Source organism: Suncus etruscus, chromosome 8 (genome assembly GCF_024139225.1).
Source record: "Suncus etruscus isolate mSunEtr1 chromosome 8, mSunEtr1.pri.cur, whole genome shotgun sequence".
In the NCBI taxonomy this organism is placed as follows: Eukaryota; Metazoa; Chordata; class Mammalia; order Eulipotyphla; family Soricidae; genus Suncus; species Suncus etruscus.
Window position 1 is genome coordinate 62,119,047 of NC_064855.1, and position 26,968 is coordinate 62,146,014.

The window sequence follows — 26,968 nt, forward strand, 5'->3', positions numbered from 1 at the left end:
GGTTACTCCTGGCTATGCTCAGAAATCACCCCTGGCAGGCACGGGGACCATATGGGATACCAGATTCGAACCACCGTCCTTCTACCTGAAAGGCAAACACCCTACCTCCTTGCTATCTCTCCGGCCTCGTGTTCTTTTTTTTTTTTTTTTTACATTGTAGTGTGTGTGTGTGTGTGTGTGTGTGTGTGTGTGTGTGTGTGTGTTTGTGTGTGTTTTGGGTCAAACCCGGCGGTGCTCAGGGATTACTCCTGGCTCTGTGCTCAGAAATTATTTCTGGCAAGCTTGGGGGACCACATGGGATGCCAATGATAGAATCCAAGTCTATCCTGGGTTGCCCCTTGCAAGGAACATGCCATACCATTGTGCTATCACTCCAGTCCCCTGGGTCAAGTTCTTTGGAAAGAAGTTTTCAGATTCATTTCAAAGTCCAGGTATCCTGGGGCCGGAGAGATAGCATGGAGGTAAGGTGTTTGCCTTGCATGCAAAAGGATGGTGGTTCGAATCCCAGCATCCCATATGGTCCCCCAAGCCTACCAGGAGTGATTTCTGAGCATAGAGCCAGGAGTAACCCCTGAGCGCTGCTGGGTGTGACCCAAAAACAAAACAAAAGAAAAAAGAAAGAAAATTATGGAAGAGAAAGAAAAGGTCCCTCCAATTTAAGGTGACTGAGGGTCTTGAAAATAGTTTGGTTATATTGGGGCTGGAGATGATAAGCACAGTGGTTGGGCGTTTGCCTTTTGAATGCAGTCAATTCAGGAGCAGAAGGTGGTTTGGAATCCCCACATCACATAATGGGTCCCCAGTTTGCCAGCCAGGAGCCCAATTTCTGAGCTCAGAGCCAGGAGTAACCCCTGAACCCTGTGGATGTCATGATGTGGCCCACAACAAGGAATACAAACAAAAAGGTTTGGATATATTTGGGGGAGATCACCTAATAACTTTACTATAGATGATCTAGCCAAGGCTCAGCCCTTGCAAGCCTTGAGATCTCTCAGTTCCCTGGAGGCTACCTTTTCACTTTGCATCCAGGGAGTGGCATAGGGAGCTTTGGGATACAAGATACCATGTATATGCACACAAGCACCCACCAAACCAAGGTGACCCATTGAAAGTAAACTGCTAATTGAACTGGAGGTCTAAACGATAGTCTTTAATTAAGAGTTCCCACCCTTTCTAGAGGCAATATGAGGACAAGTCCAAGGCAGCTGGTAAAAAGGGTTAGGGTGTGCCTAGCGGAAGGTGAACAAATAGGGCTGACAGAGATCCTTTATTTAAATGCGAACATGTGCAGGAAACTAACTTCTGGGGTCCAAAATACATTATTAAGTACCTGTTTCTTGAAAAGTATAATTATTCAGATGTATGTTTTCATTTATATATTTATGCAGGTTTTTGTGCCACAACTAGATCGCCCAGGCTTATTGGTTCTTGTGCTCAGGCAATCACTCCTGTCAGCAATCAGAAGTTAATTTAATTAATGCTAATTCTAGAGCTTGAACCTAGGGTCAGCCCACTGCAGGCAAATTCTATACTTTCTGTACTCTCTCTCCAGCCTCAACATTCTATCATTCACATTGTCAGAAGTGGGTAAGGGGGGGGTGTCGATGTCATCCTAATAAGCAGTATGTAGAGGGGACACACAGGTTTCTCACCATTGTATTGATTTCTTTTTAAGAAGAGAAAATGTGGGGCCAGAGAACATGACAATGGTTTGAATCCTGGCATCCCCATATGATCCCCCCCCCCCCACCGAGCCTGCCAGGAGCGATTTTTGAGCATAGAGCCAGGAGTAACCTGGGAGTGCTGCCGGGTGTGACCCAAAAACCAAATTAAAAAAAAGAAAAAAGAAAAAGAAGAGAAAATGAACATAGTTTTCATGGGCCTATTTGCTGTCCTTTCTACTTTGGAGTATCTATGTTAAGCTCTTCTATCCATTTGCTTTTCTTTTCTTAATGGCTTTTATCCAGATATAATAGGTTGTTTCTGTTTTTGTTTTGTTTTGTTTTGTTTTTTTTACCTGGCGGTACTCAGAGGTTACTTCTGGCTATCTGCTCAGAAATAGCTCCTGGCAGGCATGGGGGACCATATGGGACGCCAGGATTCAAACCAACCACCTTAAGTCCTGGGTCAGCTGCTTGCAAGGCAAATGCCACTGTGCTATCTCTCTGGCCCCCAGATATGATAGTTTACAACACTGCTAAAGTCAGACTTTACTGTTTCAGAGCTAATTACACCAATTGTCCATGTCCAATTTCTAGTTGGTTTTTGGTTCTTGTTGAGTTTTATAAATTTTTTTTATATATTTTGGAAATTCTTCCTTTGTTGTATTTATGAATTATAAATATCTTCTTTCATTCGTAGGATGCTATTTCTTCATGGTACAGACGCTTTTTAGTTTGATGAAGTCTCATCCATTTATTACTTTTGTTTTCTTTGTTGTTGGAGTTGAATCCACAATGACATCTCTGAAGGTGTCATATCCAGGAACATATTGAGATGTTTACTTCTATGTATTTATAGTTTCAAATTTTGTACTCACGTCTTTAATTCACTTAAATTAATTTTTGCATATGCTGTTGTATAGTCTCCTCTAGGTTTGTGGAGTTCCCAGAAGTTATTTCTTTAAATGAATAAAATGTCTAATCCCTCCTTCCTCTCTCCACTTTCCTTCATCATTACTCTTCTGCTACCTTTCCTACTGGAATCAGATTGCTCTTCTAGCATGGTTTCTGTTCCATTACTCTGAATGCATTTAGACAGTATTGGTCTTTCATCAAACTTCTTTCCCTTAGGATAATGTACTTAAGCTTCAATGATGTTATAGCATGAATCAGCATTTCATCTCTATTTATTTATTGTTTGGGGCCACCTTTGGCTATGTTCAGGGATCACTACTGTCAGTCCTTAGGGGATCATGCAATGCTTGGTATTGAACAGGAGTCAGTCTCATACAAAACAAGCACTTTAATCTCTGTACTCCCTCTCTGGCACCTATCTGTTGTGAGTGGCCATATCTGGCGATGCTCAGGGGTTACATTCTGGTTTCTGAACTCAGAAATTACTCCTGGTGATGCTCAGGGGACCTTATGGGGTGCTGGGGAATGAATCCAGGTAGGCTACATGCAAGGCAAGTGCCCTACCCGCTGTACTACTCACATTGACCTTCTTTTATCCCCTGTAAGTGTTGAATAATATTCTACTGTATAGATGTAACTGTGCCATAATACAGAAGTTGATGGACACTGAATTGTTTCAATTTTTTTGGCTATTCTGAATAATTCTATAAAAATTTCTCATGAGTTATTGTAATAGATCTTTTCTATTTACTCCTTTCTTCCTCTCTTTCTTTCTTCCTCTCTTTCTTTCTTTCTTTCTTTCTTTCTTTCTTTCTTTCTTTCTTTCTTTCTTTCTCTCTTCTTTCTTTCTTTCTCTTTCTTCTTTCTTTCTTCTTTCTTTCTTTCTCTCTTTCTTATTCTCTCTTTCTTTCTCTTTCTTCTTTCTTTCTTTCTTTCTCTCTCTCTTTCTCTTTTCTTTCTTTCTTTCTTTCTTTCTTTCTTTCTTTCTTTCTTTCTTTCTTTCTTTCTTTCTTTCTTTCTTTCTTTCTTTCTTTCTTTCTTTCTTTCTTTCTTCTCTTCTTCCTTCCTTCCTTCCTTTCCCTTCCTTCCCTTCCTTCCTTCCTTCCTTCCTTCCTTCCTTCCCTTCCGTTCCTCCCTCCCTCCCTCCCCTCCCTCCCTCCCTCCCTCCCCTCCCCTCCCTCCCTCCCCTTCCTTCCTTCCTTCCTTCCTTCCTTCCTTCCCTTCCTTCCCTTCCTTCCTTCCTTCCTTCCTTCCTTCCTTCCGTCCTTCTTCCCTCTCTCCCTCCCCTGAGCACTGCCGGGTATGACCCAAAAACCAAAAACCAAAAAAAAAAAAAAAAAAAAAAAGACTGTTGATGAAAGGAACTTGACATTGGTGATGAGACGGACCCTGACTTATTGTATTTCCCAAATTTAACTATGAAGGATTCTGTTGATAATAATTGTTTCAACAAGATAAAAATAAAAAAAAAAAAAGAATATTCAATACAGGGCCTGGAGAGATAGCACAGCGGCGTTTGCCTTGCAAGCAGCCAATCCAGGACCTAAAGTGGTTGGTTCAAATCCCGGTGTCCCATATGGTCCCCTGTGCCTGCCAGGAGCTATTTCTGAGTAGAAAGCCAGGAGTAATCCCTGAGCACCGCCGAATGTGGCCCAAAAACCAAAAACCAAAAAAAAAAAAAAAAAAAAAAAAAAAAGAATATTCAATACAAATACAAATGTTCATTTGTAAAAGAAAATGTTCATTTATTTGCAAAAGAAATATTCTTTTTATTTTATTTTATTTTATTTTTGTTTATTTTGGGTCACACCTGGCAGTGCTGAGCGCTATTGGCTCTGCACACTGAAATTGCTCCTGGCAAGCTCAAGGGAACTCTATGGGATGACAGAGATCGAACTGGTATCTGTCCTGTGTTGGCCAGTACAAGGCAAACTCCCTACCACTGTGCTATTGCTTTGGCCCCAGTAAAAGAAATACTCTAAAATACATTTCACAGGATGAAATTTTTCTACAGGCAATATAAAGCTTTATTATTGTAACTGACATAATACATTAGAAAAATAATGTGATTAGTGAACTCAACAAAAATATTATAAAAGCATGTTTATATACAGCAACTGCAAAAATACATTATTTATTGATTTTACCTGATATAATCCCTAAATGTTATTCTTCAACAAGAATAATATTCTACATATGTGAAAATAAAAAAAAAATTAATCACAATTGAATGCAATCAATAATTAAAATTTCAAAACAGATCATTTAAAATTATCTTTCAGTTTTAAATAAATTGTTTTAAAGTTCTAGTTAAGCATACTGTAAAACATAGCCAAGCAATACATTAATTTTAATCACACAGAACAGTTAAAATAATCATAATAAGGGGCCGGGCGGTGGCGCTGGAGGTAAGGTGCCTGCCTTGCCTGCGCTAGCCTAGGACGGACCGCGGTTCGATCCCCCGGCGTCCCATATGGTCCCCATATGTTGCCAGGAGCAACTTCTGAGCGCATAGCCAGGAGTAACCCCTGAGCGTCACAGGGTGTGGCCCAAAAACCAAAAAAAAAAAAAAAAAAAAAAATAATCATAATAAGTGTTATATCACTGCATGTTTATATATATATATATGTATATATATATATATATATATATATATATATATATATATAAAAACAAAAAACACAAAAATCCTTTTGAAGGATTTTAGGACACTATTTTTCATGGCTATTTTTTTCTACATTATATTTCATTAATAAAATTTAAAAAAATTTTTTAACTTATTTTTAATTTTTACTGTGACTAAAGTTCATTACACAGAATTATTTACGGTACATAGTGTCAATGAATGAAGGGCATTCCCACCACCAATGTTGTCCTCCCTCCACTCCTGTTCCCAGCATGTCTCCCATATCTCCCTTCTTTATCCCCCCTCCCCCCCAGAATACTAGTGTAACTGGTCTCCACTTTACAGCTTGTTGTAGGTTGGGTATCTATTCTGTTTGGTGTTCCAGTCTGGTCCTTTTTTATTTACACTACATGTTCATATGACTCGTCCTGGTATCATCCTTTTCCCTCCTCAATTTATTAGGCTGAATGATTCAAGTTATGCTATTTTGTTGGAGATAAAAAGGTTAAGGAAAAGAGAAGAAAAAATTTGGTATCAACTACTTAACAAAAAAAAAGAAATGAAAAAATCATTGAATAATATCCACAAGAGTGAAAAAAAAGTGGAAGAAAAAAGAGAAGGAAAATAATATCAAAAACCGACCAAAAAACAAAACAAAACCAGAAAAGGAATGCTGGAGTGGCAGGGTTTGGTGTTACCCCCACCTTTTTTTCTTTTCCATGGCCTAAGAGATTCAGGGTTTCTCCACTCTTGAAGCATATTGTCATGGGAACAACCACTGGCTCCATACCTTCTCATTGCCATATTCCAGGTTTTTTTTTTTGTGTGTGGTGTCAGGAAACTTTCCTCTCGGTTGTGGATGAGAAAATCAGGCCACTGTAGCAAGCAATCTTGGTATTTGCTCAGGTCCTAGGACAAGGCCTACGATAGAGTCTTTGGAAGTTCTGTTCCAACATAGTTGGTGTGTTCAGTTTTCTGTATCATGTGCTCCATGTGATAAAATTAAAATCTTAATGAACATATTTATATTAAATGGTTCAATAAAATCTAGCCATATGTTATACTTTTACACATTATTACATGAAGACATAAATTTCTATAACTGACCTCAAAATTATTAAAGGAAATTTCTTCTCACTTAAATCTAATGCTGTTAATAATTTATTCTTCCTAAAATTCTGCGTACATTTTGCAAGTGCTACATACAATTATTTAGTAGTTTCCCTTTCTTACAAAATAGTTTAACAATTTATTCAGACATTCAAAATATCACACATATTGGCCTCAAATTTTATTTCCAAACCAGGCAAGGTTCCTCAATGACTCAAGATACATGTTCATTTCCACACTGACTTTTTGTTCCCCACATTTAATCTTCTTCCTCTTTCTCATCTTCAATCCCAAAACCTTTCAAGTATCCTTGATTAAACTCCCCTAGAAAATACAGCAATTCTTTTTTTATAATTATCTTTATTTAAACACCGTGATTACAAATATGATTATAGTTGTATGATTACAGTCATGTAAAGAACACCCCCTTCACCAGTGCAACATTCCCACCACCAATTTCCCATATCTTTATGAAAAATGAAAGACATTTTTAACAGTATCTCAGAGACAAGAGAGTTGAGGGCTGGTAGGTGCAGCTCATGACATGAAGCTCATCACATAGAGTGATGAGTGCAGTTGGAGAGATGACTACACTGAAAACTATCATAACAATGTGAATGAATGAGGGAAGTAGGGAGGAGGGAGATCTGGGAAATTCTTTTTTTTTAAATAAATAAAGTTATTTAATTGAATTACCATGATATACTTACAAAGTTGTTCATAATTTTCATCATACAATGTACAACACCCTTCACTAGTGCATATTTCCCACCACTAACGTTCCCAGTTTCCCTGGGATGGCAGACCTCTCTCTCTCTTTCTCTCTCTCTCTCTCTCTCCCTCCCTCCCTCCCTTCCCCCCCTCTCTCTCCCCTCTCTCCTTTTCTCATAGACACAATTCAGCAATTATGTTTTCCTCCAATCTTGTCCTCACTACTCATGTTGGCTCCTGACCAGCCACTGTCACGTTTATTACTGATTAGTTCATGCTTGTTAAGATTTTTCAACCAAATGGGAAATTCCTTGATAGGTGACTTTGGGATTTAGCACAAACCTCAGGATATAATTATAAGCATGTAGTCTTTATTACTGCTGACATTTTCCTTATTTTTTTTTTTTACTAAGTATAGAAACAGAAATTTTCATTCCTTTTATTATCAGGTTAATTTCTAACTTTGGGGATATATTAGTAGTTTATTTTCATAGTGTTTTTATTTGGGATCACAGTTGGCTGTGCTTGAGAATTAAGGGGATCACAATTCAGATTCCCACATGCAAAATTTACAGACCAGCACCTTTAGCCATCTCCCCTGGCTGGATTGGGGTGTGTGTTTGTGTGTGTCTTACTGGATTATATTGGATGTTCAAGTTTTCTGTCATTAAAAAAAAGAAAAAAAAGAAAAAACAAACCTGCAGTCTTCCTTATAGTGCTTGATCTTTTTCTTTTAAACATTTAAATTAAATTTATTTTAAAATTATTTTTATTTTATTCTTGGGATTTGGAACAACACTTGGTTTTTGGGGACTTATCTATGTGCTAAAGTATTATTCTTGGTGGTGACTGGAAAACTGTGCAGAGGCAGGACTGAACCAGAGTCAGCATCCTGCAAGGCAAATGCTTTAACTCTGGTTTTATCTTTCTAGACTTTTTTTTTTTTTTTTTCAAAAGTTTCCCTAAGCGGGCCAGAGCACAGTGGGTAGGACATTTGTGTTGCATGATACAAATGTAAATTTGATCCTGGGCATCCCAAATGGTCCCCAGAATTTGTCAGGAGCAATCTTGAGTGCGTCAGGTGAGCCCCTCTACCCAATAAAAGTTTCTCTAAGCACTAGGAATAAAGTATAGAAGTGAAAGGATGTGCTTCTAATTTTTTTATTTATTTTTTATTTATTTTGCTATATTCTTTTTAAAAGGCTACCCAGGCTGGTGTAGAAAAGAGAAATTATGATGCCATTTTTTTTTTCTATGACATAGGCAGCCTGGCCTTGCATACTATTTTGCTTGAGCCTTAAACTTACAAATCCAAGATAACTGTAATCCAAAACTAGCATTATTTTCTTCCTTCATGTAACAGTAGCAACCATTTAAGTACCTTCTCCATGGCAGACACAATGTTGGTGGCTTTATCTATTTCCTAATTATCACAAGCTACTAAATCATTATCTTCATTTTACAGAGGAGAAAACTGAGGATTACAAATGTTAAGTAACTTGAACAACAAGTTGGTGGCAGAGCTAGATTTTAGATGCAGAACTGCTTCAAATCCCATGCTCATTTCACAACACCTTGAAACATCAATGATGTTTACTGCCAGAAATTCTTGCTGGGGAATGTTGGGGCTTGTACTCATGATTCTGGCAGTTACCAACAAAAGAAGATCATCATAATAAAATGCTCCTTAATTTCTGAGAAGGCTTACCAGCACCCTTTCCCTGTACATCGTACTAAATTTGTTTCTTAGATGCCCCCACTCTGACAATGTATAATTTAGTGCCCACCAAATTTGGCACTGTTCCTTGTGTGTATCTGATCACTTACATGTTAGTAAGTGATAGAAGAGTTGACATTGTTTTACCCATTGTCAAGACAATACAAAAACAACAATTTGAAATAAATCAGCATAGTATGATCAAGACAAATCTACGATTATATGTATTAGAAATTCTGGCTGTAAAAATATACCACAAAAGGGGTCAAGGAAGTAGTTCAGTGGATAAGCACATGATTTGCATGTATGAAATCCTGGCTTTGATGATACCCTGCAAAAGCCAGACACTTAAAAAGACAATAGATCATCCATAGTTTCTTTGCTTGCTGTCATGAATTTCAAGCTTCAGCTGTTAGTTTACTTAACTGAAGAACAGTCAATAGAAGGAAATTCCAGTGTGTCTAGAATTTTGAAAATCCCTCAAGTGTTATCTGGAACAGAATCTGGCTACATTGTGCTCTTCCAGGAAGGATGTAGCTATGTGGGTAGGTTTATATCTTCTAGTCACTCTTTTTTTTTTTGGTTCCACTATATGTGGCAATTCCATGATTACTGATTTATTAGGAACACAGGGAATTTTTTTTCTTAATTTTCTACACTTTTTTTGTTTTGTCTTGTTTTCAAGTCACATCTGGCGGCAATCAAAGGTTACTCTTGGCTCTGCCCTCAGAAATCACTCCTGGCAGGCTCAGGGGACCATATGAAATGCTGGGAATTACACTGGGGTCCGTCCTGTGCTGACCGTATGCAAGGCAAACACCCTACTGCTATGCTATTGCTCCCGCCCTAATTTTCTACACTTAAGCTAGCACTGACAGATGTGATCCCCACAACCAAAAGAATCTAGATATATTTAAAACAATTCTAGGAATTGATTTAGTAGCAGTTATATCATATGGGGTATAGTCTTCTTTTTTTTTTTTAATAAATAAAATTCTGCTTTTATTGATAATAAAGCTCCAAGTTCATCCCATCGTGGATTTCATAGTCCCCCAGAGATACATGGTCCTTAAAAATCGTGTACCATTTCTTCAATACAATCTTATTCCAACGGGTGCCAGTCTGGGCCGCGATCAGCTTCTTCAGGTCCCCGATGATGTCATCCGTGTTGCATTTGACACGGACTTTCTTGCCCAGACGGTCGCTGCAAACCACCTCGATCATCCTGTCCGCAGTCGCAGGCGGCGGGGGACGAAGCACCGGCGCGGGGGGGGGGGGGGGCTGGCTGAAACCTGCACAAAACACACTGGGGTACAGTCTTAATTTGCACTGAGAGGATGCTATAAAAAGGAACACTACTTAGAATCTGATCAGAACATTAGCTCTCAACTTTTACATTGGAGAAATCATTTTAGGATGAGGATTACAATTTCCACTCCACATCTATGAAAATGAAATGACATATAGGCATTATTATAGCTTCAGACTTTAAGATTTATGGGTGATGTACAGAGGAACGAAGGAAATAAGTGAGAAGAGTATTTCATAGCTTTTGAGTTATTATTAGTCACAGGATCCAAGGACCATGCATGGCGGGCTTAAATATCTTTCCCCCAGGTTCTACTTTCCTTCCTTTCTAAAACAAAAACCAAACCAAACCAAAACAACTTTATTGATTGAATTCATTGGTTCTTGGGCCACATCTGCTGGTACTCAGGGGTCACTCCTGGCTCTGCACTCAAAAATCTCCCAGGTTGGGGGACCATATGGGATCCCAGGAGTCGAACTGGGTCCTTCTTGGGTGGGCCCCATGCAAGGCAAACACCCCTCCGCTGTGCTCTCTCTCTAGCCCCCTCTACTTTCCTTTCCTAAGTCAGCTTCCCCAGCCATAGCACCAAATCCTGTTGAGGTGCACAGAAGGATTGTCAAAAAATCTGGACACAAAATTTCCTTCCTTGATTTCAATAAGTAAATAATAGCTTGCTGAGTTATACCTTATTTTACCTAAAACAAAGATCATCCCTGGTTCCTTTGGATGTTTGTTTACAACTTGTAAAGATTGTTTACAACAATTTACTCCAAAACAAAAATTGTCTTACTTGTAAACCTGGGTGCGTCTGGCTCAGCATAGCCTGAGCTATCTGTCTTTACTGCCCCACCTAGGGGTGATCTCTAATAAAAACGGCAGTATGGCAGGCAGTGGGCGCTCCGTATCAGGTAGGTGGCCAGACTACATGTGTTTCATCCTCTGTCTGGTTTGGATTATTTGTGTGATCCTGATTCAGGACTCTTTCACCTGGACTTGGAGATAAGGCGCATGGGGTGATCTTACAATAGCTGAAGCTTGGTTGGGATACATAAAAAAGTGTAGCATTATAGACACCGCAGTTTTCATTTGTCTCTGTTTTCTGTGGCATATTTTTCCAGAGAGCATGCACCAACTTCAGGGCATCTTTTGTGATTCTGTACTGGCTCTACTTCCCACAAGCCGGCACATTTTGGAAAAGCCATTCACCATGCATTTTATATTCTTCTTGGAACTACTCATTCTTTGGATACCCTTGGTATTTAACATGGACTAATCTAGGAGATTGGACCTCATGCATGAGGCAGACTAGCGACTACATACGTAGCTTGCGACAGTAGAGCATCTTTGTTGAGTTAAATAAATAACGATGGGGCTGGATGGCGATGGATGGAGGCCTTTGTGCTTAGGCCCCAGCCACGTGGCTTCATCCCCCATCCAGCCGGCGAGTTCCAGGCCCAGCTGAAACGCGAAATCACTCACTCACAGGCAGGCTTCAGGAAGAATCATCTTTATTTAGGCCCTAGCCACCACGTGTGTGTGGCCTATCTCATAACCTTTTAAGCATTCGGCCATTCTTAGTCCTGCATCTTATAGTTCAGTCACCTTCCTCCGAGAGCCCAGCAGGGCCAAAAGACAAAGACCCTTAATCCCCTGGCTTCCGGGTTTATCTACCTATTCCAAGACCCCTCCCAGGAATGGGCCGGGTCTTGCAGGTAAGGTCACACCTAGTATCCGGTTCCCAAGACCCCTCCCAGAAGTGGGTGGGTCTTAGCTATCTACACCAAATCCAGGGTCTCACACCAACACATCTTAAAGCGATTTTAGGTTTTTTCTCTTTCCAAAGGAAAGAACAATTTGGTTTCGTTTTGCTTTTTAATTTTCCTTTAAGCAGACTTGGGGGCTAGGATTTAGCCTCAAATCTGCAAAGAAGTAGATGCAAGGTTGGTAGGGGGATAGCAGTTCACCTTATTGTGAGCTGTGCTGGGCACGACCCCACCGCCACCTACGTGGGGGTCCCCCACACGCCGTCGGGGGTTGGGTGCGCGCGGGGGATGGGGACAGCAGTCTTGGTTGGTCCCCCAACCCAATCGCTTCCGGTCCCGAGATGCAGATGAAGCGGTGTGAAGGGTTGGGCTTTTTTTTTTGTTCCTAAAAATTGCAACGAACAAAAAAAAAAGTACAACAATCCAAACGCAACCGTGTCAACCGTGTCGCGGTGCGCCGGAAGGCCGGCCGGCGTGGCTCGGGGTGGGTGGGTGGATGGCTCCGGGGTGGCCTGCGCAGCACTGAGAGGCCGGCGCGCTCCCAGGGCACGCGCGTCGGGGGCGCACGGCGCGTTCGTGGGCAGGCCGGAGGCGCGTGCCGGGTCCAGGCGCACAGCGGCCGAGGGAGGCGGTTGTGACGCTTCGCCCGGCCTGGCCTCGCCCGCCTCCCTCGCCTCGCCTCTCGCCGCCCCCTCGCCCCCGCGGAGCTTGGGGACTCGGGAGGCGGAACAAAGGCGAGGCCTGGCCCGGGAGGCGGCACCGCGCGGCGGAGGGCGGAGGGGCCGCGCCGCGAGTCCATTTTGCGGCCCAGCTGGGAAGGGACTCGGCGGACGGACCCGGGCTGGGACGCCCCGGCACACGCCCGCGGCCTCGAGGTCCGAGACGGGTCCCCAACGCCGGGAAGGGAAGGGAAGGGAAAGGGTGGGCGAGCGGCCCGCGCTCCCCGGCGAGGCTGGCCTCCGGGCCCGGCGCGTGGACACCTGCGCGCGTGAGAGCGCGTGTCCCCGCGGCCCCTGGGGAGCCCCGGGGCTGGGCGGCAGGTCCAGGCTCCCGGGACTCGGCTCGCGCGCGGTTCCCCACCGTGCTCCGGGCCCGTCCTGCCGGGTTTCGATTCCCGGACTGCATTTGGGAGGCCACCGGGGAAAGGGGGGACGACAACCCAGCGCCTTGCAGGTAGACCAGCGCGTACTACCTTCTTTGTGCTTGCTTCGCAGGAGCTGCGCCTCCCCTCGCCCATCGCGACGTGAAAAACCGGATCGCTCTGCTCTCGGACCCTGCCGCGACACCTGCTTGCAGGGAACAAAGGTAAAAGCAACTTCTCAGTATATATATATATATATATATATATATTATACACACACATTTCTTTTAAAGCTTCCCAAATTTAACTCCACTCACTTCATGATAATGGTGATCTTTTGTTCTTTATTATTTGGGGGCAGAACACAAATGCAGTCAATACTTGGAAATTCTCTGAATGTGTTATCATCCAACCGAAGGAAGAGAAGTTTCAGCAGTTTATATATGTGTGTGTGTGTGTGTGTGTGTGTGTGTGTGTGTGTGTGTGTGTGTGTGTATATATATATATATATATATTTATATAGCCCTTTCTCCAACTCATGCTGCTAGAGCTTATATAATAAAGGCTTGAATTTTCCTTCTGGAGATTTTTTTTTAAATGAAACTTATTTTGAAAGATCTAAGAGGAGAGAAAGAGAAGTATGTGTTCAAAAGAGAACACAGGCTTCTGCAGAGAGGAAATAGGTAAGCAAAGAAATAGACGAGTAAGCGAAAAATGTGTTCAAGGGAGCACACGGGCTTAAATATCAAGCCTAGAAATGGTAAAGGAGAATTTCTTTTTTTTTTTTTTTTTTGGTTTTTGGGCCACACCCTGTGACGCTCAGGGGTTACTCCTGGCTGTGCGCTCAGAAGTTGCTCCTGGCTTCTTGGGGGACCATATGGGATGCCGGGGGATCGAACCGCGGTCCGTCCTAGGCTAGCGCAGGCAAGGCAGGCACCTTACCTCCAGCGCCACGCCCGGCCCCAGTAAAGGAGAATTTCATTTACATAGCACTCCCACTGGTAGGACCTGATGGAACTATTGACTGATGCTGCTTCTATATTTTCATAAAATGCTTCTTAATTTTTTTCACACCAGCCGACCTATTTCCCATTTAAGTCTTTTCATAACACTAGGTTATTTTTTGATTCTATATACGGTACTTACCTTACCCTACTGTGATATATGTTCATTTTCATGAACCTGCTTTGTTTCTAATGTCCTGTGTAGCATTTCTTTGTCCTCCCTTGAAATTGCAATTAGAAAGTTCAGCTTTCTTTTAGAATCTTGTTGTTAGTATATCTATGTTATATCTATGTTAATGTATTTTTAAGGGGATCACTGTTAATGCAACTTTAAGGGGTAAAGGCAATTGGACTGGGACATGCCTCCCCTAATCGGCCAATTGCACAGGTATAAAAGGAGAAGCCTGGCAGGTGGGGGGGACCCAAGGAGAGAAGCCTCTGGGCTGGTTCCATGGTCTCTCTCTGTCTCTCTCTTTCTCCCTCACTCACTTTCTTCTCCCCGACCTCCCTCCCTCCCTCCTCCTGGCTCTGCACTCAGAAGTTGCCTGTGGCAGGCTTGGGGGACCATATGGGATGCCGGAAATTAGACTTGGGTCCTTCCCGGGTTGGCTGTGTGCATGTGTGCAGGGCAAACGCCCTGCCACTGTGCTATCTCTCTGGCCCCCATGCTTATGTTACCTTTTGATTTGCTACACTTACGTTTTAAATGTGTATTTACAGTTTTCTTTATGGTATTTGTATATATATGTAATTAAAGTGCCTTGGAGTTACATAGTTTTATGGTTTACAAAATTGTCACAATTTGCTAAGAACATTAAGAATACAAAATTGCCGGGAGCTGGAGAGATAGTATGGAGGTAGGGTGTTTGCCTTGGATGCAGAAGGACAGTGATTCAAATCCCGCATCCCATATTGTCCCCCTGAGCCTGCCAGGAGCAATTTTTGAGTATAGAGCCAGGAGTGACCCCTGAGCGCTGTCGGGCGTGACCCAAATAAATAAAACAAAACAAAAACCCAAAAAACAAAATAAAACAAAACAAATACAAGATTGCTAAGAACATTAAGAGGTAGGTTAATGTAAATTTATTTTTTCTATATGCATTCCTTTTTTTCCTTCTTTTTGGGTTACACCCAGTGGCGTTCAGGTTACTCCTGGCTCTGCCCTCAGAAATCACTCCTGGTAGGCATGGGTCATATGCTTACCATCCCATAGGGGCAAATGGGATGCCAGGATTCGAACCATCATCTGTCCTCGGTCGGCTGCATGCAAGGCAAAAGCCCTACTGCTGTGCTATATCTCTGACCCTATATACATTCTTATTCTATAAAATTGCTTGAACCAAGTAATCATTCTGGTTTGATCAGATTTACAAAAGTAAGGTTAATCCCATTCCCTTTTGCTGGAAAACGTGTTGTCAAGTAATTTATAGTAGAGATTTTTAGAAGGGATTTAGAGAGCCCATGCTTAAGCTTCTTTATTTGATTAATGAGGATACTGGATTCTTGATCTACTTTTGGGTTCTTGTTGTCTAAAATTGGGAGATTCAAGTTCTCTATTTACTCCTGTGTAATTTTGAGAAAACTTCACTTGAGGAAGGGTAGAGTGGGAGAAACTCAGTTTAAAAAGTGTTTTTCTGGGGCCAGAGAGAGATCACAGCAGTAGGGCTTTTGCATTTGGCCAACCTGGGAGGGACCCAGTTTGATTCCCAGCATCTCATATAGGTCCCCCAGCCTGCCAGGAGTGATTTCTGAGTGCAGAACCAAGAGTAACCCTTGAGTGCCACCGGGTGTGACCCAAAAACCAATCAATAATAAAAAAAAAAGTGGGAGAAAAAATTGGACTCAACATAATTTGAAGTTCATATAGATTTTCAATAGTTGTATGTCAGGTGGGCTAGGGATTTCTATTATCCTAAAATATTCTGTTATGTTCTAGGATATTCTAATATTCTAAAACCCTATTGATAAAAGCTGTGAATTTATAGGATTAAAGAGTAATTTAATGGGCAATTATCAAATGACAAGAAAGAAAAAGGGAAAGTTAAATAAGGTGAAACCGGAGAGTGACAGTCTAAGAGAAGAATAAGAGGAAATAAAAAAATTGTGCTCTGTATAGGAAATGAGTTGGAAGAGTAATTAAGAAAAAAAGAGTATGGGCCTTGAGAGATAGCACAGTGGCGTTTGCCTTGCAGGCAGCCGATCCGGGACCAAAGGTGGTTGGTTCAAATCCCGGTGTCCCATATGGTCCCCTGTGCCTGCCAGGAGCTATATCTGAGCAGACAGCCAGGAGTAACCCCTGAGCACCGCCGGGTGTGGCCCAAAAACCAAAAAAAAAAAAAAAAAAAAAAAAAGTCAAGGGGCATTATCGGTAGAGAAGATAGTGAAGGGGAGGCACAAAAATTGAGAATGGTCATGTCTAATTAGTTCATGACCTGAATTTAGAGAATATCATCTTAGTTTGAAACACTGAATTTTCTGAGTAGGTGAATCTTTTGCACTAGATTTAGTTTTACTGAAAATACTTTTCATGGGGCCGGAGAGATAGCATGAAGGGAAGGTGTTTGCTTTGCATGCAGGACAGTGGTCCCCCTGAGCCTGCCAGGAGCAATTTCTGAGCGTAGAGCCAGGAAGAATCCCTGAGTGCTGCCATGTGTGACCCAGAAACCAAAAAGGAAAAAAAAAAAAAATGCTTTTCATTCTAAGCTAAAATACTTTCATTCTATGAAAATACTTTCCATTCTAAACAAGAGATAAGTTCTACTTGCTCTTAGATAAACACATAGGTAATTACTTTTATTTATAATTTGGGTTTTGGGTGCTTAGAGACTATTGCTGACTACTCAACCACTGAGCTATCTCTGACCCATACAAAGGTAACTTTTATATTGTGTTTTTAAAAGAGCCAGATAGGGCATTTTATGCATCCAAAACAGGTTTGATCACTGGCATCCTATATGGTTCCCTGAGCCATACCTTCCACAAGTAATTTTTTTGTTTGTTTTTGTTTTTGGGCCACATCTGACTGTACTCAGGATTACTCTGGCTCTGTGCTCAGGAATCACTCTTGGCAGGCTCAAGAGACCATATGGGACACAGGGAATAGAACTGGGGTCTGTCCCGGATCAGATTCTTGCAAGGCAAATGCCCTTCCACTGTGGTATTGCTCTGGCCCCCCACAAGTAATTTTTTTTGTTTTTGTTTTTGGGTCACACCCAACAGCACTCGGGTGATTACCCCGACTCTGTGCTCAGAAATCACCCCTGGCAGGCTCGGGGGACTATATGGGAGCCGGGATTCGAACCACCATCCTTCAGCATGCAAGGCAAACGCCCTACACTTTGTTATCTCTCTGGCCCCCACAAGTAATTCTTGAGTGCAGATCCAGGAGTAACCCCTGGATCAAATTATCATTTGATAATTGTCCACTAAATTACTCTTTAATCCTATAAATTTACAGCTTTTATCAATATCAATAGGGTTTTAGGATATTAGAATATCCTAGAACAGCGATGGCGAACCTATGGCACACGTGCCAGCTGTGGCATGCGAAGGTCTTGCAGCTGGCACGCAGGAAGGTCCGCAATTAAGATATGTGTCGAGGTGGGAGGCAAATGTACCAGTGTCTGCTTTGCAGCTCACCTGGCAACAGGGCTGGACTGGCCATTGGGAGGACGTACTGGCACTTTGAGGAAATTCTTTGGTTTTGTGTGGCAGTTTGGGCACTTGGGCTCAAAAAGGTTAGCCATCACTGTCCTAGAACATAATAAAATATTTTAGGATAATAGAATAGAAATCCCTAGCCTACCTGACATGCAACTATTGAAAAATCTATATGAATTTAAAATTTATTGAGTCCAATTTTTTTCTCCCACTAACTGAAACTATTTTTTTTCTGAAACTATTTTAATATAATGTGTCTGCTGGGTGTAGTCCGGAAGTCAAAAGGAAATAAAGAGCCACATAACAGACGCTGTTTTGGGTGTGTGAAGCAATAAAAAAAAATGGGGGTACAGGGTGGAGAGATAGCACAGCGGTAGAGAGTTTGCCTTGCACATGGCCAACACAGGATGGACCCTGGTTCTATTCCCGGCATTCCATATGGTGCCCTAAGCCTTCCAGGAGTGATTTCTGCATGCAGAGCCAGGAGTAATCCCTGAGCACCACTGGATGTGACCCCGCCCCCCAATTTTTATTTTGAGATAGTAGAAATCCTTTCCTCCTTTTTATTTTTAATTGTTTTGTATTTTAGAAAATTAGATATAATTGATACTGTCTTGTCTTGATTTTATATAACATATATATATATATATATATATATATATATGTGTGTGTGTGTGTTTAGAGCAATTTCTAAAAAGCCAACTTTTTTTTTTAAAAAGCCAACATTTAACACATAAATATCATACTTAAAACTCAGTAGTTTTTATATTTTAATAGTACCATGAGGAGAGAAACTAATTTTTGTATGTGATTTGTTGAAGGTTTATATAGAGAGCTAGACAGGTATGTCTGGATCCAGAGATGTTCAATAACATATTTTGTGGCAAGGGCAGGCAGTGAGGGAATGGGATCTTCCAAGTAGTTTTCAGGAGCTCAGGAGCCCCAACCTGCAATTCTTAGTCAGCTAAGTGGTCAGTGTTTTAACATTGTCTTTCCTGGGGCCAGAGAGATAGCATAGTGGTGTTTGCCTTGCAAGCAGCCTATCCAGGACCTAAGGTGGTTAGTTTGAATCCTGGCGTCCCATATGGTCCCCTGTGCCTGCCAGGAGCTATTTCTGAGCAGATAGCCAGGAGTAACCCCTGAGCACTGCCATGTGTGGCCCAAAAACAAAAAAACAAAACAAAACAAAACAAAAAAACCCAAAAACCTTGTTTGTCCTATGTCTCTGGCTTAATAAATAGAATTTAACACTACTGTAACTACATTATTTATTATAGCTAAACACAGCAGACACCCTGCTTTTCCCTAAGCCCCTAAACATACAGAGCTCACACCCTGTTGCTAACCTCCTAAACACAGAGCTCACACCCTGCTTTTCCCTAAGTTAATTGGCTGAAGCATATTATAAGTATCCCACTCCCATCTAAAATAAACTGAGTTTATGAGTTGCTCATGGATGGTTTAAATCTGTAAGCACTCTATGCTAAGCAATCTGTGAACCCACCCAAGATCCAACATTTCTAGCATCATCTACATCTGACACCCAAACAGAGACCTCAACACGGACAAAAACAGTGATTGGGGTAACAAGTTTTCTGGGGTACTGGGGAGAAAAAAATAGGGGTGAGGAGCAAATCTGTTAGCAGACCTAGGAGGACAGCACAGTTCCCTCCTGGATTATTACTTTTGAGGTTCTCGCTGAAACATGCCGTGTCCTTTATCTGCGTCATGACCCTCCTGCTTCTGGGCTGCTCAGCATTGCTCTGGTGTGTTCAACCATCATCTCTCACACCTGAACCATGCTCTTTATTAATTTGATTTGCATTTATTTACACAGAACTGGAAATTGTATTTCCTACAAGCAGCTCCAGTTCTGTCTTAAAATTGTTTTTGAAATTAATCCTTGGTTTCCCCCATGAGTTTGGAGACCAAACTTTGGGAAAGGATTAAAGACAATGTTTAGAGGGTACATAAAGGATTCAGATTCCTCACAATTTTGGGTAACCTGGGACCTTAATTCCATCTAACTTTTGGTCTATACTGTTGGAGAAGTGGATACAGATATAAGATAGAGAAAAGGCTGAATAATGAAACCTTAAAGAGGATTCAAGACAAAATGGTTAAGGTCCCTGCAACTGAGATTATTACCTCTTCAGTCTCTCCCTTGCCCACACCCCCCAAAAGGAGAGATTCTTTTATGCACATGCTCCTAGAGGGGAAGGAGGGGAAGGGTGCTTTTTCCAGTGGAGACTTGTTTTCAATCTAAAGGCCTTCCCAGGACCAATAATTAACTGCTCAATACTGGGTCAAACTGGAGAGACCTCTATTTCCCAAGTATAACTTGACCTTCAGTACATCTGATGGGGAAGATGTATATGATGAGCTGGTTACTCAAGAGTCTGAAAATGACTTGGTAGAAATGTTCTCCCATAGAGTAGTTCCTAGCAAAGTTTATAGTTTTTTTTGTTTTGTTTTTTTGGCCACACCCAGAGAGCTCTGGGGTTACTCCTGGCTCTGCATTGGGAAATCGCTCCTGGCAGGTTCGGGGGACCATATGGGATGCTGGGGAATCTAACCCAGGTGCATCCCTGATGGCCCATGTGCAAGGCAAAAGCCCTACTGCTGTGCTATCACTCTGGCCCCGATGTTTTTATAGTTAAAACCTTATAAGTCCCTAAATGTTCTATTCATGCCTCATGAGTTTTGCCTCTTCTTCCCCATTCATCTGGAGGAAAATCAACTTCCATCTTATGAAGGCTTGAAAATGGACTCAGTCACTTAGACACACACACACACATACACACACACACACACACACACACACACACACACACACACACACACACACACACCCCCCACCCCCTCCAGGATTTTCATGTGGTTGCTAAAACCTGTCTAAACCATCCTCAATATATACAATGGAAAATGTGGTTCAGTGATGAAGCCAAGACAAGACTCCATGCTTAGGTCATTCATGAAGAAAATTTTCAGGGGTTTGATTGACTTATGAGATGCTAATAGACAAGGGAAAGTGAGAAGACACAAAAAGGCAAGGGGCCGGGCGGTGGCGCTAAAGGTAAGGTGCCTGCCTTGCCTGCGCTAACCTTGGATGGACCGCGGTTCGATCCCCCGGCGTCCCATATGGTCCCCCAAGCCAGGAGCAACTTCTGAGCACATAGCCAGGAGTAACCCCTGAGCGTTACCGGGTGTGGCCCAAAAACCAAAAAAAAAAAAAAAAAAGGGCAAGCTGCTTTGCCTCATGCTATTTTTGCTATTTTAACTCATGTCTGCAAGGCAGCATTGTTGGCTTGAGAGAAGATTATGCAGATGCTGAATTTAAAGGAAGCTATAAAAAGTCTTTTTAGGGAGTCTCCGAGACAAGGCAGAATTTATTGGTAAATTGATGGAAGCAATTCAGAGACAGATTTAAACATAAGGCACATTTGAGTACTATTGAGGCCTATGCAGTGCAAAGGCAAGCTCAGGATAAATGTTTCAGTTTTGGTAAATCAGGCCATTTCCACAGGGAATGCAGGGCCTCTCCCAGCCTTGTCCCTTCTAGAGCACTACCCAGCGAGGTGCAGCAGAGGAAACCATTGGGCAAGAGATTGCCACTATGCCTCTGGTAATAAACTGGGCCATTTCCTCAGGGAATACAGGACTCCTGCTGGCCCTGCCCCCTAGAGACCACATGGACCATGTTTGTGATGCATTGGGGGAGATCATAGGGCTAGAGATTGCCCCAATAATCCTGTCTGGAGCAGGGGGCCCAGCACTTACAAAGCTACAATCAGTAGATTTGCTGCAACCTGTCACTGCTGGGAGTGCTACCTTGGATATTTCCTGTCTTGACTCCAGTTACAATAACACTTGCCCAGTGCCCCTACAAATTTAAATATGGTATAAAAGGGCCAATTCTACTAGGCACTGTAGGCCTATTCCTAGAGAGAAGTAGTTTGACTCTCAAGGGAATCATCACCTAAGTTGGAGCACTAACTCTGGTTATACTAGGAAAATAGCAATTGTCATTTCAGTGCCAACTGTTTGGATATTTAAAAAAGTGAGAGTGCATTGTCCAACTTCTCCTTTTGTTGTGCCTGGCCAATTCACTTACCCCAGAACTGGAAGGTTTTTTTGTTTGTTTTTGTTTTTTGGGGGGGCACACTCAGTGATTCTCAGGGGTTACACCTGACTATGCATTCAGAAATCGCTCCTGGCTCGGGGGAGTATATGGGACTATATGGGACAATGGGTATCGAGCCAAGGTCCATCATGGATTGGCTAGTGTCCTGGATCTGCTGCGTGCAAGGCAAACACCCTACCACTTTGCTATCGCTCCGACCCCAGGACTGGTTTGCTAGTACTAATCTCCTGGTAGCCTAAGTCACTGTTCTTACAATTAATATTAAAAGCAAAACTCGTCAATATATTTGACTATTTTCTTGAAAAATATGAAGAAATTTTTTTTAGGGATGTTTACTGAGACACTGATTTACAAAGTTAATTAATAGTTGAGTTGTTTTAGGCATACAGTGTTCCAACACCAATCCCACCACTGATGTATCTTTCCCTCCACCAGTGTCTCCAGGTTCCTTCTCAGTTTTGGAGAAATTTTTAATGGAAAAATAGATTTTGTGTACTAAACTACTTTTGGTATTCAATTAGAAGAAATAAATGTTGAGAAACATTTCTTTATACACATAATTTGAAATTTGTTAAGCTGGTATTTTATTTGTAATTGTATTCAGTAAGGTTTCTTTACTTCTGTATTTAAGAAAATTATCTAGGGGCTGGAGCAGTGGTGCAAGCGGTAGGGCATTTGCCTTGCACGTGCTAACCTAGAATGGATTGCAGTTCGGTCCTGTGGCATCTCATATGGTCCCCAAGCCAGGAGCAATTTCTGAGCACATAGCTAGGAGTAATCCCTTGAGCGCCACCGGGTGTGACCCAAAAGCCAAAAAGAAAAAAAAAATTCTTAAATGACACTGGTTGTCTTCACTCTAGTACAGGTGATAGAGAATACAGTAATAAGTAGTTTAGTTTGATACCTGCTATTTTTATTTTATTTTATTTTATTGAAACCGTTGTGATTTAGAGTCCTTCATAGTTGGGATTCAGACATACAATGAATCAGGGCCAATCCCACCACCTGTGTCGACCTCTCTCCATCAATGTTCCCACTCTTTGCCCCCTGACCTGCCACTAAAACAGGCCCATTTTAAGTTTAGATATAGTTGGGTCTCTTGATTCTATTGTTGTTAATCTTGACTTGGATATTTAGGTCTGTCCTTTATCTCCACCAATGAACTTGAGACTACTTGGCCCCTGGTCTCCATACTTTTTTTGGGGGGTTACTCCTGACTTGTGCTCAGAAATTGCTCCTGGCTATGTGACCATATGAGATGCCAGGGATCAAACCCGGGTTGGTCCCAAGTTGGCTGCATGCAAGGCAAATGCCCTGCTGTTGTGCTACCACTCCAGTCCCTCCCTTCTTAATTCTATAGAAAATGCAGAAATATGGGATAAAACAAAGTAATTTGCATCTCAAGGTTCTATGAAAAAGGTGGGAGCCGGGGCCGGAGAGATAGCATGGAGGTAAGGTGTTTGCCTTTCATGCAGAAGGTCATCGGTTCGAATCCCGGCGTCCCATATGGTCCCCCGTGCCTGCCAGGAGCAATTTCTGAGCATGGAGCCAGGAATAACCCCTGAGCACTGCCGGGTGTGACCCAAAAACCACCAAAAAAAAAAAAAAAAGTGGGAGCCCCTATCTAAAAGATAAAAAAAGGGGTGGCAGTTTTTTGCATAGGCACAGCAAAAATTGGGGAAAATACAAAGAAAAAACCTTTTGACCTAAAAACAGGGGCCCCTACCCAGGAAGCATCCTGCCATAAGACCAACTACAGGTTCCAGGGATACTTAAGTACCATTCTTGTTTTTATAGTGTGATTGATTATCAACAGATGCTGAAAGCACATAACATTTTATCATTATGAAAATAGTATTGACCTCTTGGCTGTCCTGAAGTTTTTTCCCCACTACCATTTTGAGAACTGCTCTAGAGATAGTACAAGATCCTTTTAATTACTGGTCTTGTGGTTTTAAAGTCTTTTCATTCTTAAGGAATAAAATCACCTCATTTAGTGTTTTTGCTTTTTGGCCATTCCTGGTGGTACTCAGGACTTACTCCTGGCACAGTGCTCATGGGATAACTCCTAGTAGGAGAGGGTGGTTAGGAAGGGACCATACTGGCAGGATACAGGGAATCTAGGCTCTGCATGCAAGGCAAGTGCCTTACCCGCTATACTTTCACCCCAGCCCCTCATTTTAGGATTTTACCTCTGATTTCAATCGTTATGGTCTTTGATAAAGAAAACTCTCCCATCTTTTAATAATAAAAGCCTGCATGAGTGGCCATACTTAGATTTGTATTTCTGTGCTTCTTTCTTTGAAATAACATACCATTTTAAATTGTGGCCTCACACTAAAAAGCTCATTCTGTTCAGACACTGAGTAGCTTTGTTTCTGACAGCTAGTAATCAGCTCTGTTTTAAAACAATTGCATCCTGCTGGCTCAACTTGAAGTTGTCCTAGTCCTAACCCTGTTTCAACCAAAGACTGTTGTTGGGAAGCACACACAAAAGGCCTTGTGTACAGGGAATCCTACTAATAAGGAGCATGTTCTAGTCCTAGCAAACTAGGACTTTAGTGTATATTCCCTTCCCAGATCTGCTTTAGTGTGCATTCACTTCCCAAATTTCTTTTTTTCTTTAGTTATTTTATTTGCAGCAGTTGTTTTTTTCCTTTTTTTTTGGGAGGGGGGGGCACACCTGTTGACACTCAGGGGTTACTCCTGGCTCTGCACTCAGAAATTGCTCCTGGCTTGGGGGAACCATATGCAACACTGGGGGAAAGAACAGCAGTCCGTCCTAGGCTAGCACTTGCAAGGCAGACGCCTCACCTCTAGCTCCACTGCTTCGGCCCCCCTTCCCAAATTTCTAACTTCCTTTGTTTGCTTATTTCAGTGAAAGATAATTTTTAATGCCTGAAGATAGTTTGTTGTGTTTATTATGTAGTCTTAGTGGAGGGGATTATTGGAATAAAATATCTTCTTTCTTTACACCAGGATGTGATGGAGCTGCTTGAAGAAGATCTCACATGCCCAATTTGTTGCAGCCTATTTGATGATCCTCGAGTTTTGCCTTGCTCACACAACTTTTGCAAAAAATGTTTAGAAGGGATTTTAGAGGGCAATGTGCGGAATTCCTTGTGGAGAGTGTCTCCTTTCAAGTGCCCCACTTGCCGTAAGGAAACTTCAGCTGCTGGAGTCAATAGCTTGCAGGTTAATTACTCCCTGAAGGGTATTGTGGAAAAGTATAATAAGATCAAGATCTCTCCCAAAATGCCAGTGTGCAAAGAACACTTGGGGCAGCCTCTCAATATTTTCTGCCTGACCGATATGCAGCTGATTTGTGGGATCTGTGCTACTCGAGGTGACCATGCCAAGCATGTGTTTTGTTCTATTGAAGAAGCATATGCTCAGGAAAGAGATGCCTTTGAGTCCCTCTTCCAGAATTTTGAGACCTGGCGTCTTGGAGATGCTCTTTCTCGTTTGGATACTTTGGAAACTAGCAAAAGGAAATCTCTCCAGTTGATAACCAAAGACTCAGATAAAGTGAAGGAATTTTTTGAGAATTTACAACACACATTAGATCAAAAGAAGAATGAAATCCTGTCTGACTTTGAGACCATGAAACTTGCAGTTATGCAAGCCTATGACCCAGAGATCAACAAACTCAACACCATCTTGCAGGAGCAACGAATGGCCTTTAACATTGCAGAAGCTTTCAAAGATGTCTCAGAACCCATCATTTTTCTGCAACAGATGCAGGAGTTCAGGGAAAAAATCAAAGTCATAAAGGAAACTCCTTTACCTTCCTCTAATTTGCCTACAAGTCCTGTAATGAAGAACTTTGATACTAGTCAGTGGGAAGACATAAAACTAGTGGATGTGGATAAACTTTCTTTGCCTCAAGACACTGGCACATTCATCAGCAAGATTCCCTGGAGCTTTTATCAGTTCCTTGTGGTTTTAGTGCTGGTTAGTCTTGTTTACATTGTTCCTACCACATTCCTAGAATGGCCTATGTTTGATGAATTTGCAACTTGGAAAGACTGTTTTTCAGATTTCAGTTACTACCTGAACTCAGCTGATTTTGTGGAACAGTCAGGTGTTTACTGGGAACAAGTGGCAAATGAGTTTTCCATTTTCAGTGGACAGTTCAAGAATTTTAGTTTGGTGGTGCTGAACAATGTTGCAAAATTTGTGTGCAATTATAAACTACTATAAAATCTGTCTAAATGTTTCTCTTTTTTGTTAAATATTTGTTGGAGTAATATAGGTAGTTAAGGTTTTGTCAAGTCCCATCAGATTATTTTCTTTAAAAATAATCTTCTCGGGCCGGGAAGGTGGCGCTAGAGTTAAGGTGTCTGCCTTGCAAGCGCTAGCGTAGGACGGACCGCGGTTCGATCCCCCGGTGTCCCATATGGTCCCCCCAAGCCAGGAGCGATTTCTGAGCGCATAGCCAGGAGTAACCCCTGAGCGTCAAACGGGTGTGGCCCAAAAATCAAAAAAAAAAAAAATCTTCTCAAAAATAATGTCCTGTGCATGTTCAAATTAAGAAGCATAAAGATAAAAGGTAAGTTTAACAGTATAGTCCTGACTGTTTGTTTTTCAGAGTGTTTGTGAAATAAGCATACTACCCATAATTCAGTTGCTTATGCAGTGATAAAAATAGCAGGTGAGCAGCCAGAGAGATTGGATTGAAAGGTACGTTTTGCATGCAGAAAGTACAGGATCAGGCAGACTCATATTATTCCGAGTACTGTGTAGGGAGTGACCCAAGCCAGGAGATGGAGTTGCCCATAACACTGCTAAGTATGACCCAATTCTTCCACCTCCCCTAAAAATATATGATAATATGTACCAATGAGATAGTGTAATAGGGTGTTCAAACTGTAATAAGGACTTCTTAAAAAACAACTTGAAAAATGTTGGGCATTATTGGGGCACACCAGGCAGTGCTATTTCTCTCTCTACTCTGGGATCACTCCTGGCAGCATTAGAATGTGCGTTGCTGGGGATCCAGTAGAAGTGGAGTGGGTGTTTCCATTTTGAGAATAGGCCTTGGGAAGTAAACTTAAAAAAAAAAAAAAGATTGGATGTTTTAAATTGGGTTGATTTCCCTTTTCACTAAAATGTAAATCTTATGTAATGGTATTTTCTTGTGATTGTTTTTAGCAAGTAGATGTTTTAACTAGTCTTTTCTCCTTAAGTTTTTTTTTTTTTTTTTTTTTGTGTGTGGTTTTTGGGTCACACCTGGCAGTGCTCAGGGGTTATTCCTGGCCCCAGGC

The 26,968-nt window shown here is 41.8% G+C and overlaps 3 protein-coding genes across 3 annotated transcripts in view; 1 reads left to right on the forward strand and 2 right to left on the reverse strand.

The window, feature by feature from the left end:
* The window catches only part of EBPL (EBP like), a 550,113-nt gene that overhangs the window by 349,389 nt on the left and 173,756 nt on the right, over positions 1 to 26,968 (reverse strand). The gene's annotated exons all lie outside the window — the stretch shown is intronic.
* On the reverse strand, positions 9,709 to 10,045 carry LOC126016308 (ubiquitin-like protein 5). Its single transcript, XM_049778880.1, has one exon. The coding sequence runs from the start codon at positions 9,962 to 9,964 to the stop codon at positions 9,743 to 9,745; it is 222 nt and encodes a 73-aa protein (XP_049634837.1). The 5' UTR covers positions 9,965 to 10,045; the 3' UTR covers positions 9,709 to 9,742.
* Positions 12,477 to 25,910, forward strand: TRIM13 (tripartite motif containing 13). Its single transcript, XM_049778827.1, has 3 exons — positions 12,477 to 12,687; positions 13,027 to 13,117; positions 24,681 to 25,910. Exon 3 carries the CDS (start codon positions 24,687 to 24,689, stop codon positions 25,902 to 25,904), a length of 1,218 nt encoding a protein of 405 aa, XP_049634784.1. The 5' UTR covers positions 12,477 to 12,687; positions 13,027 to 13,117; positions 24,681 to 24,686; the 3' UTR covers positions 25,905 to 25,910.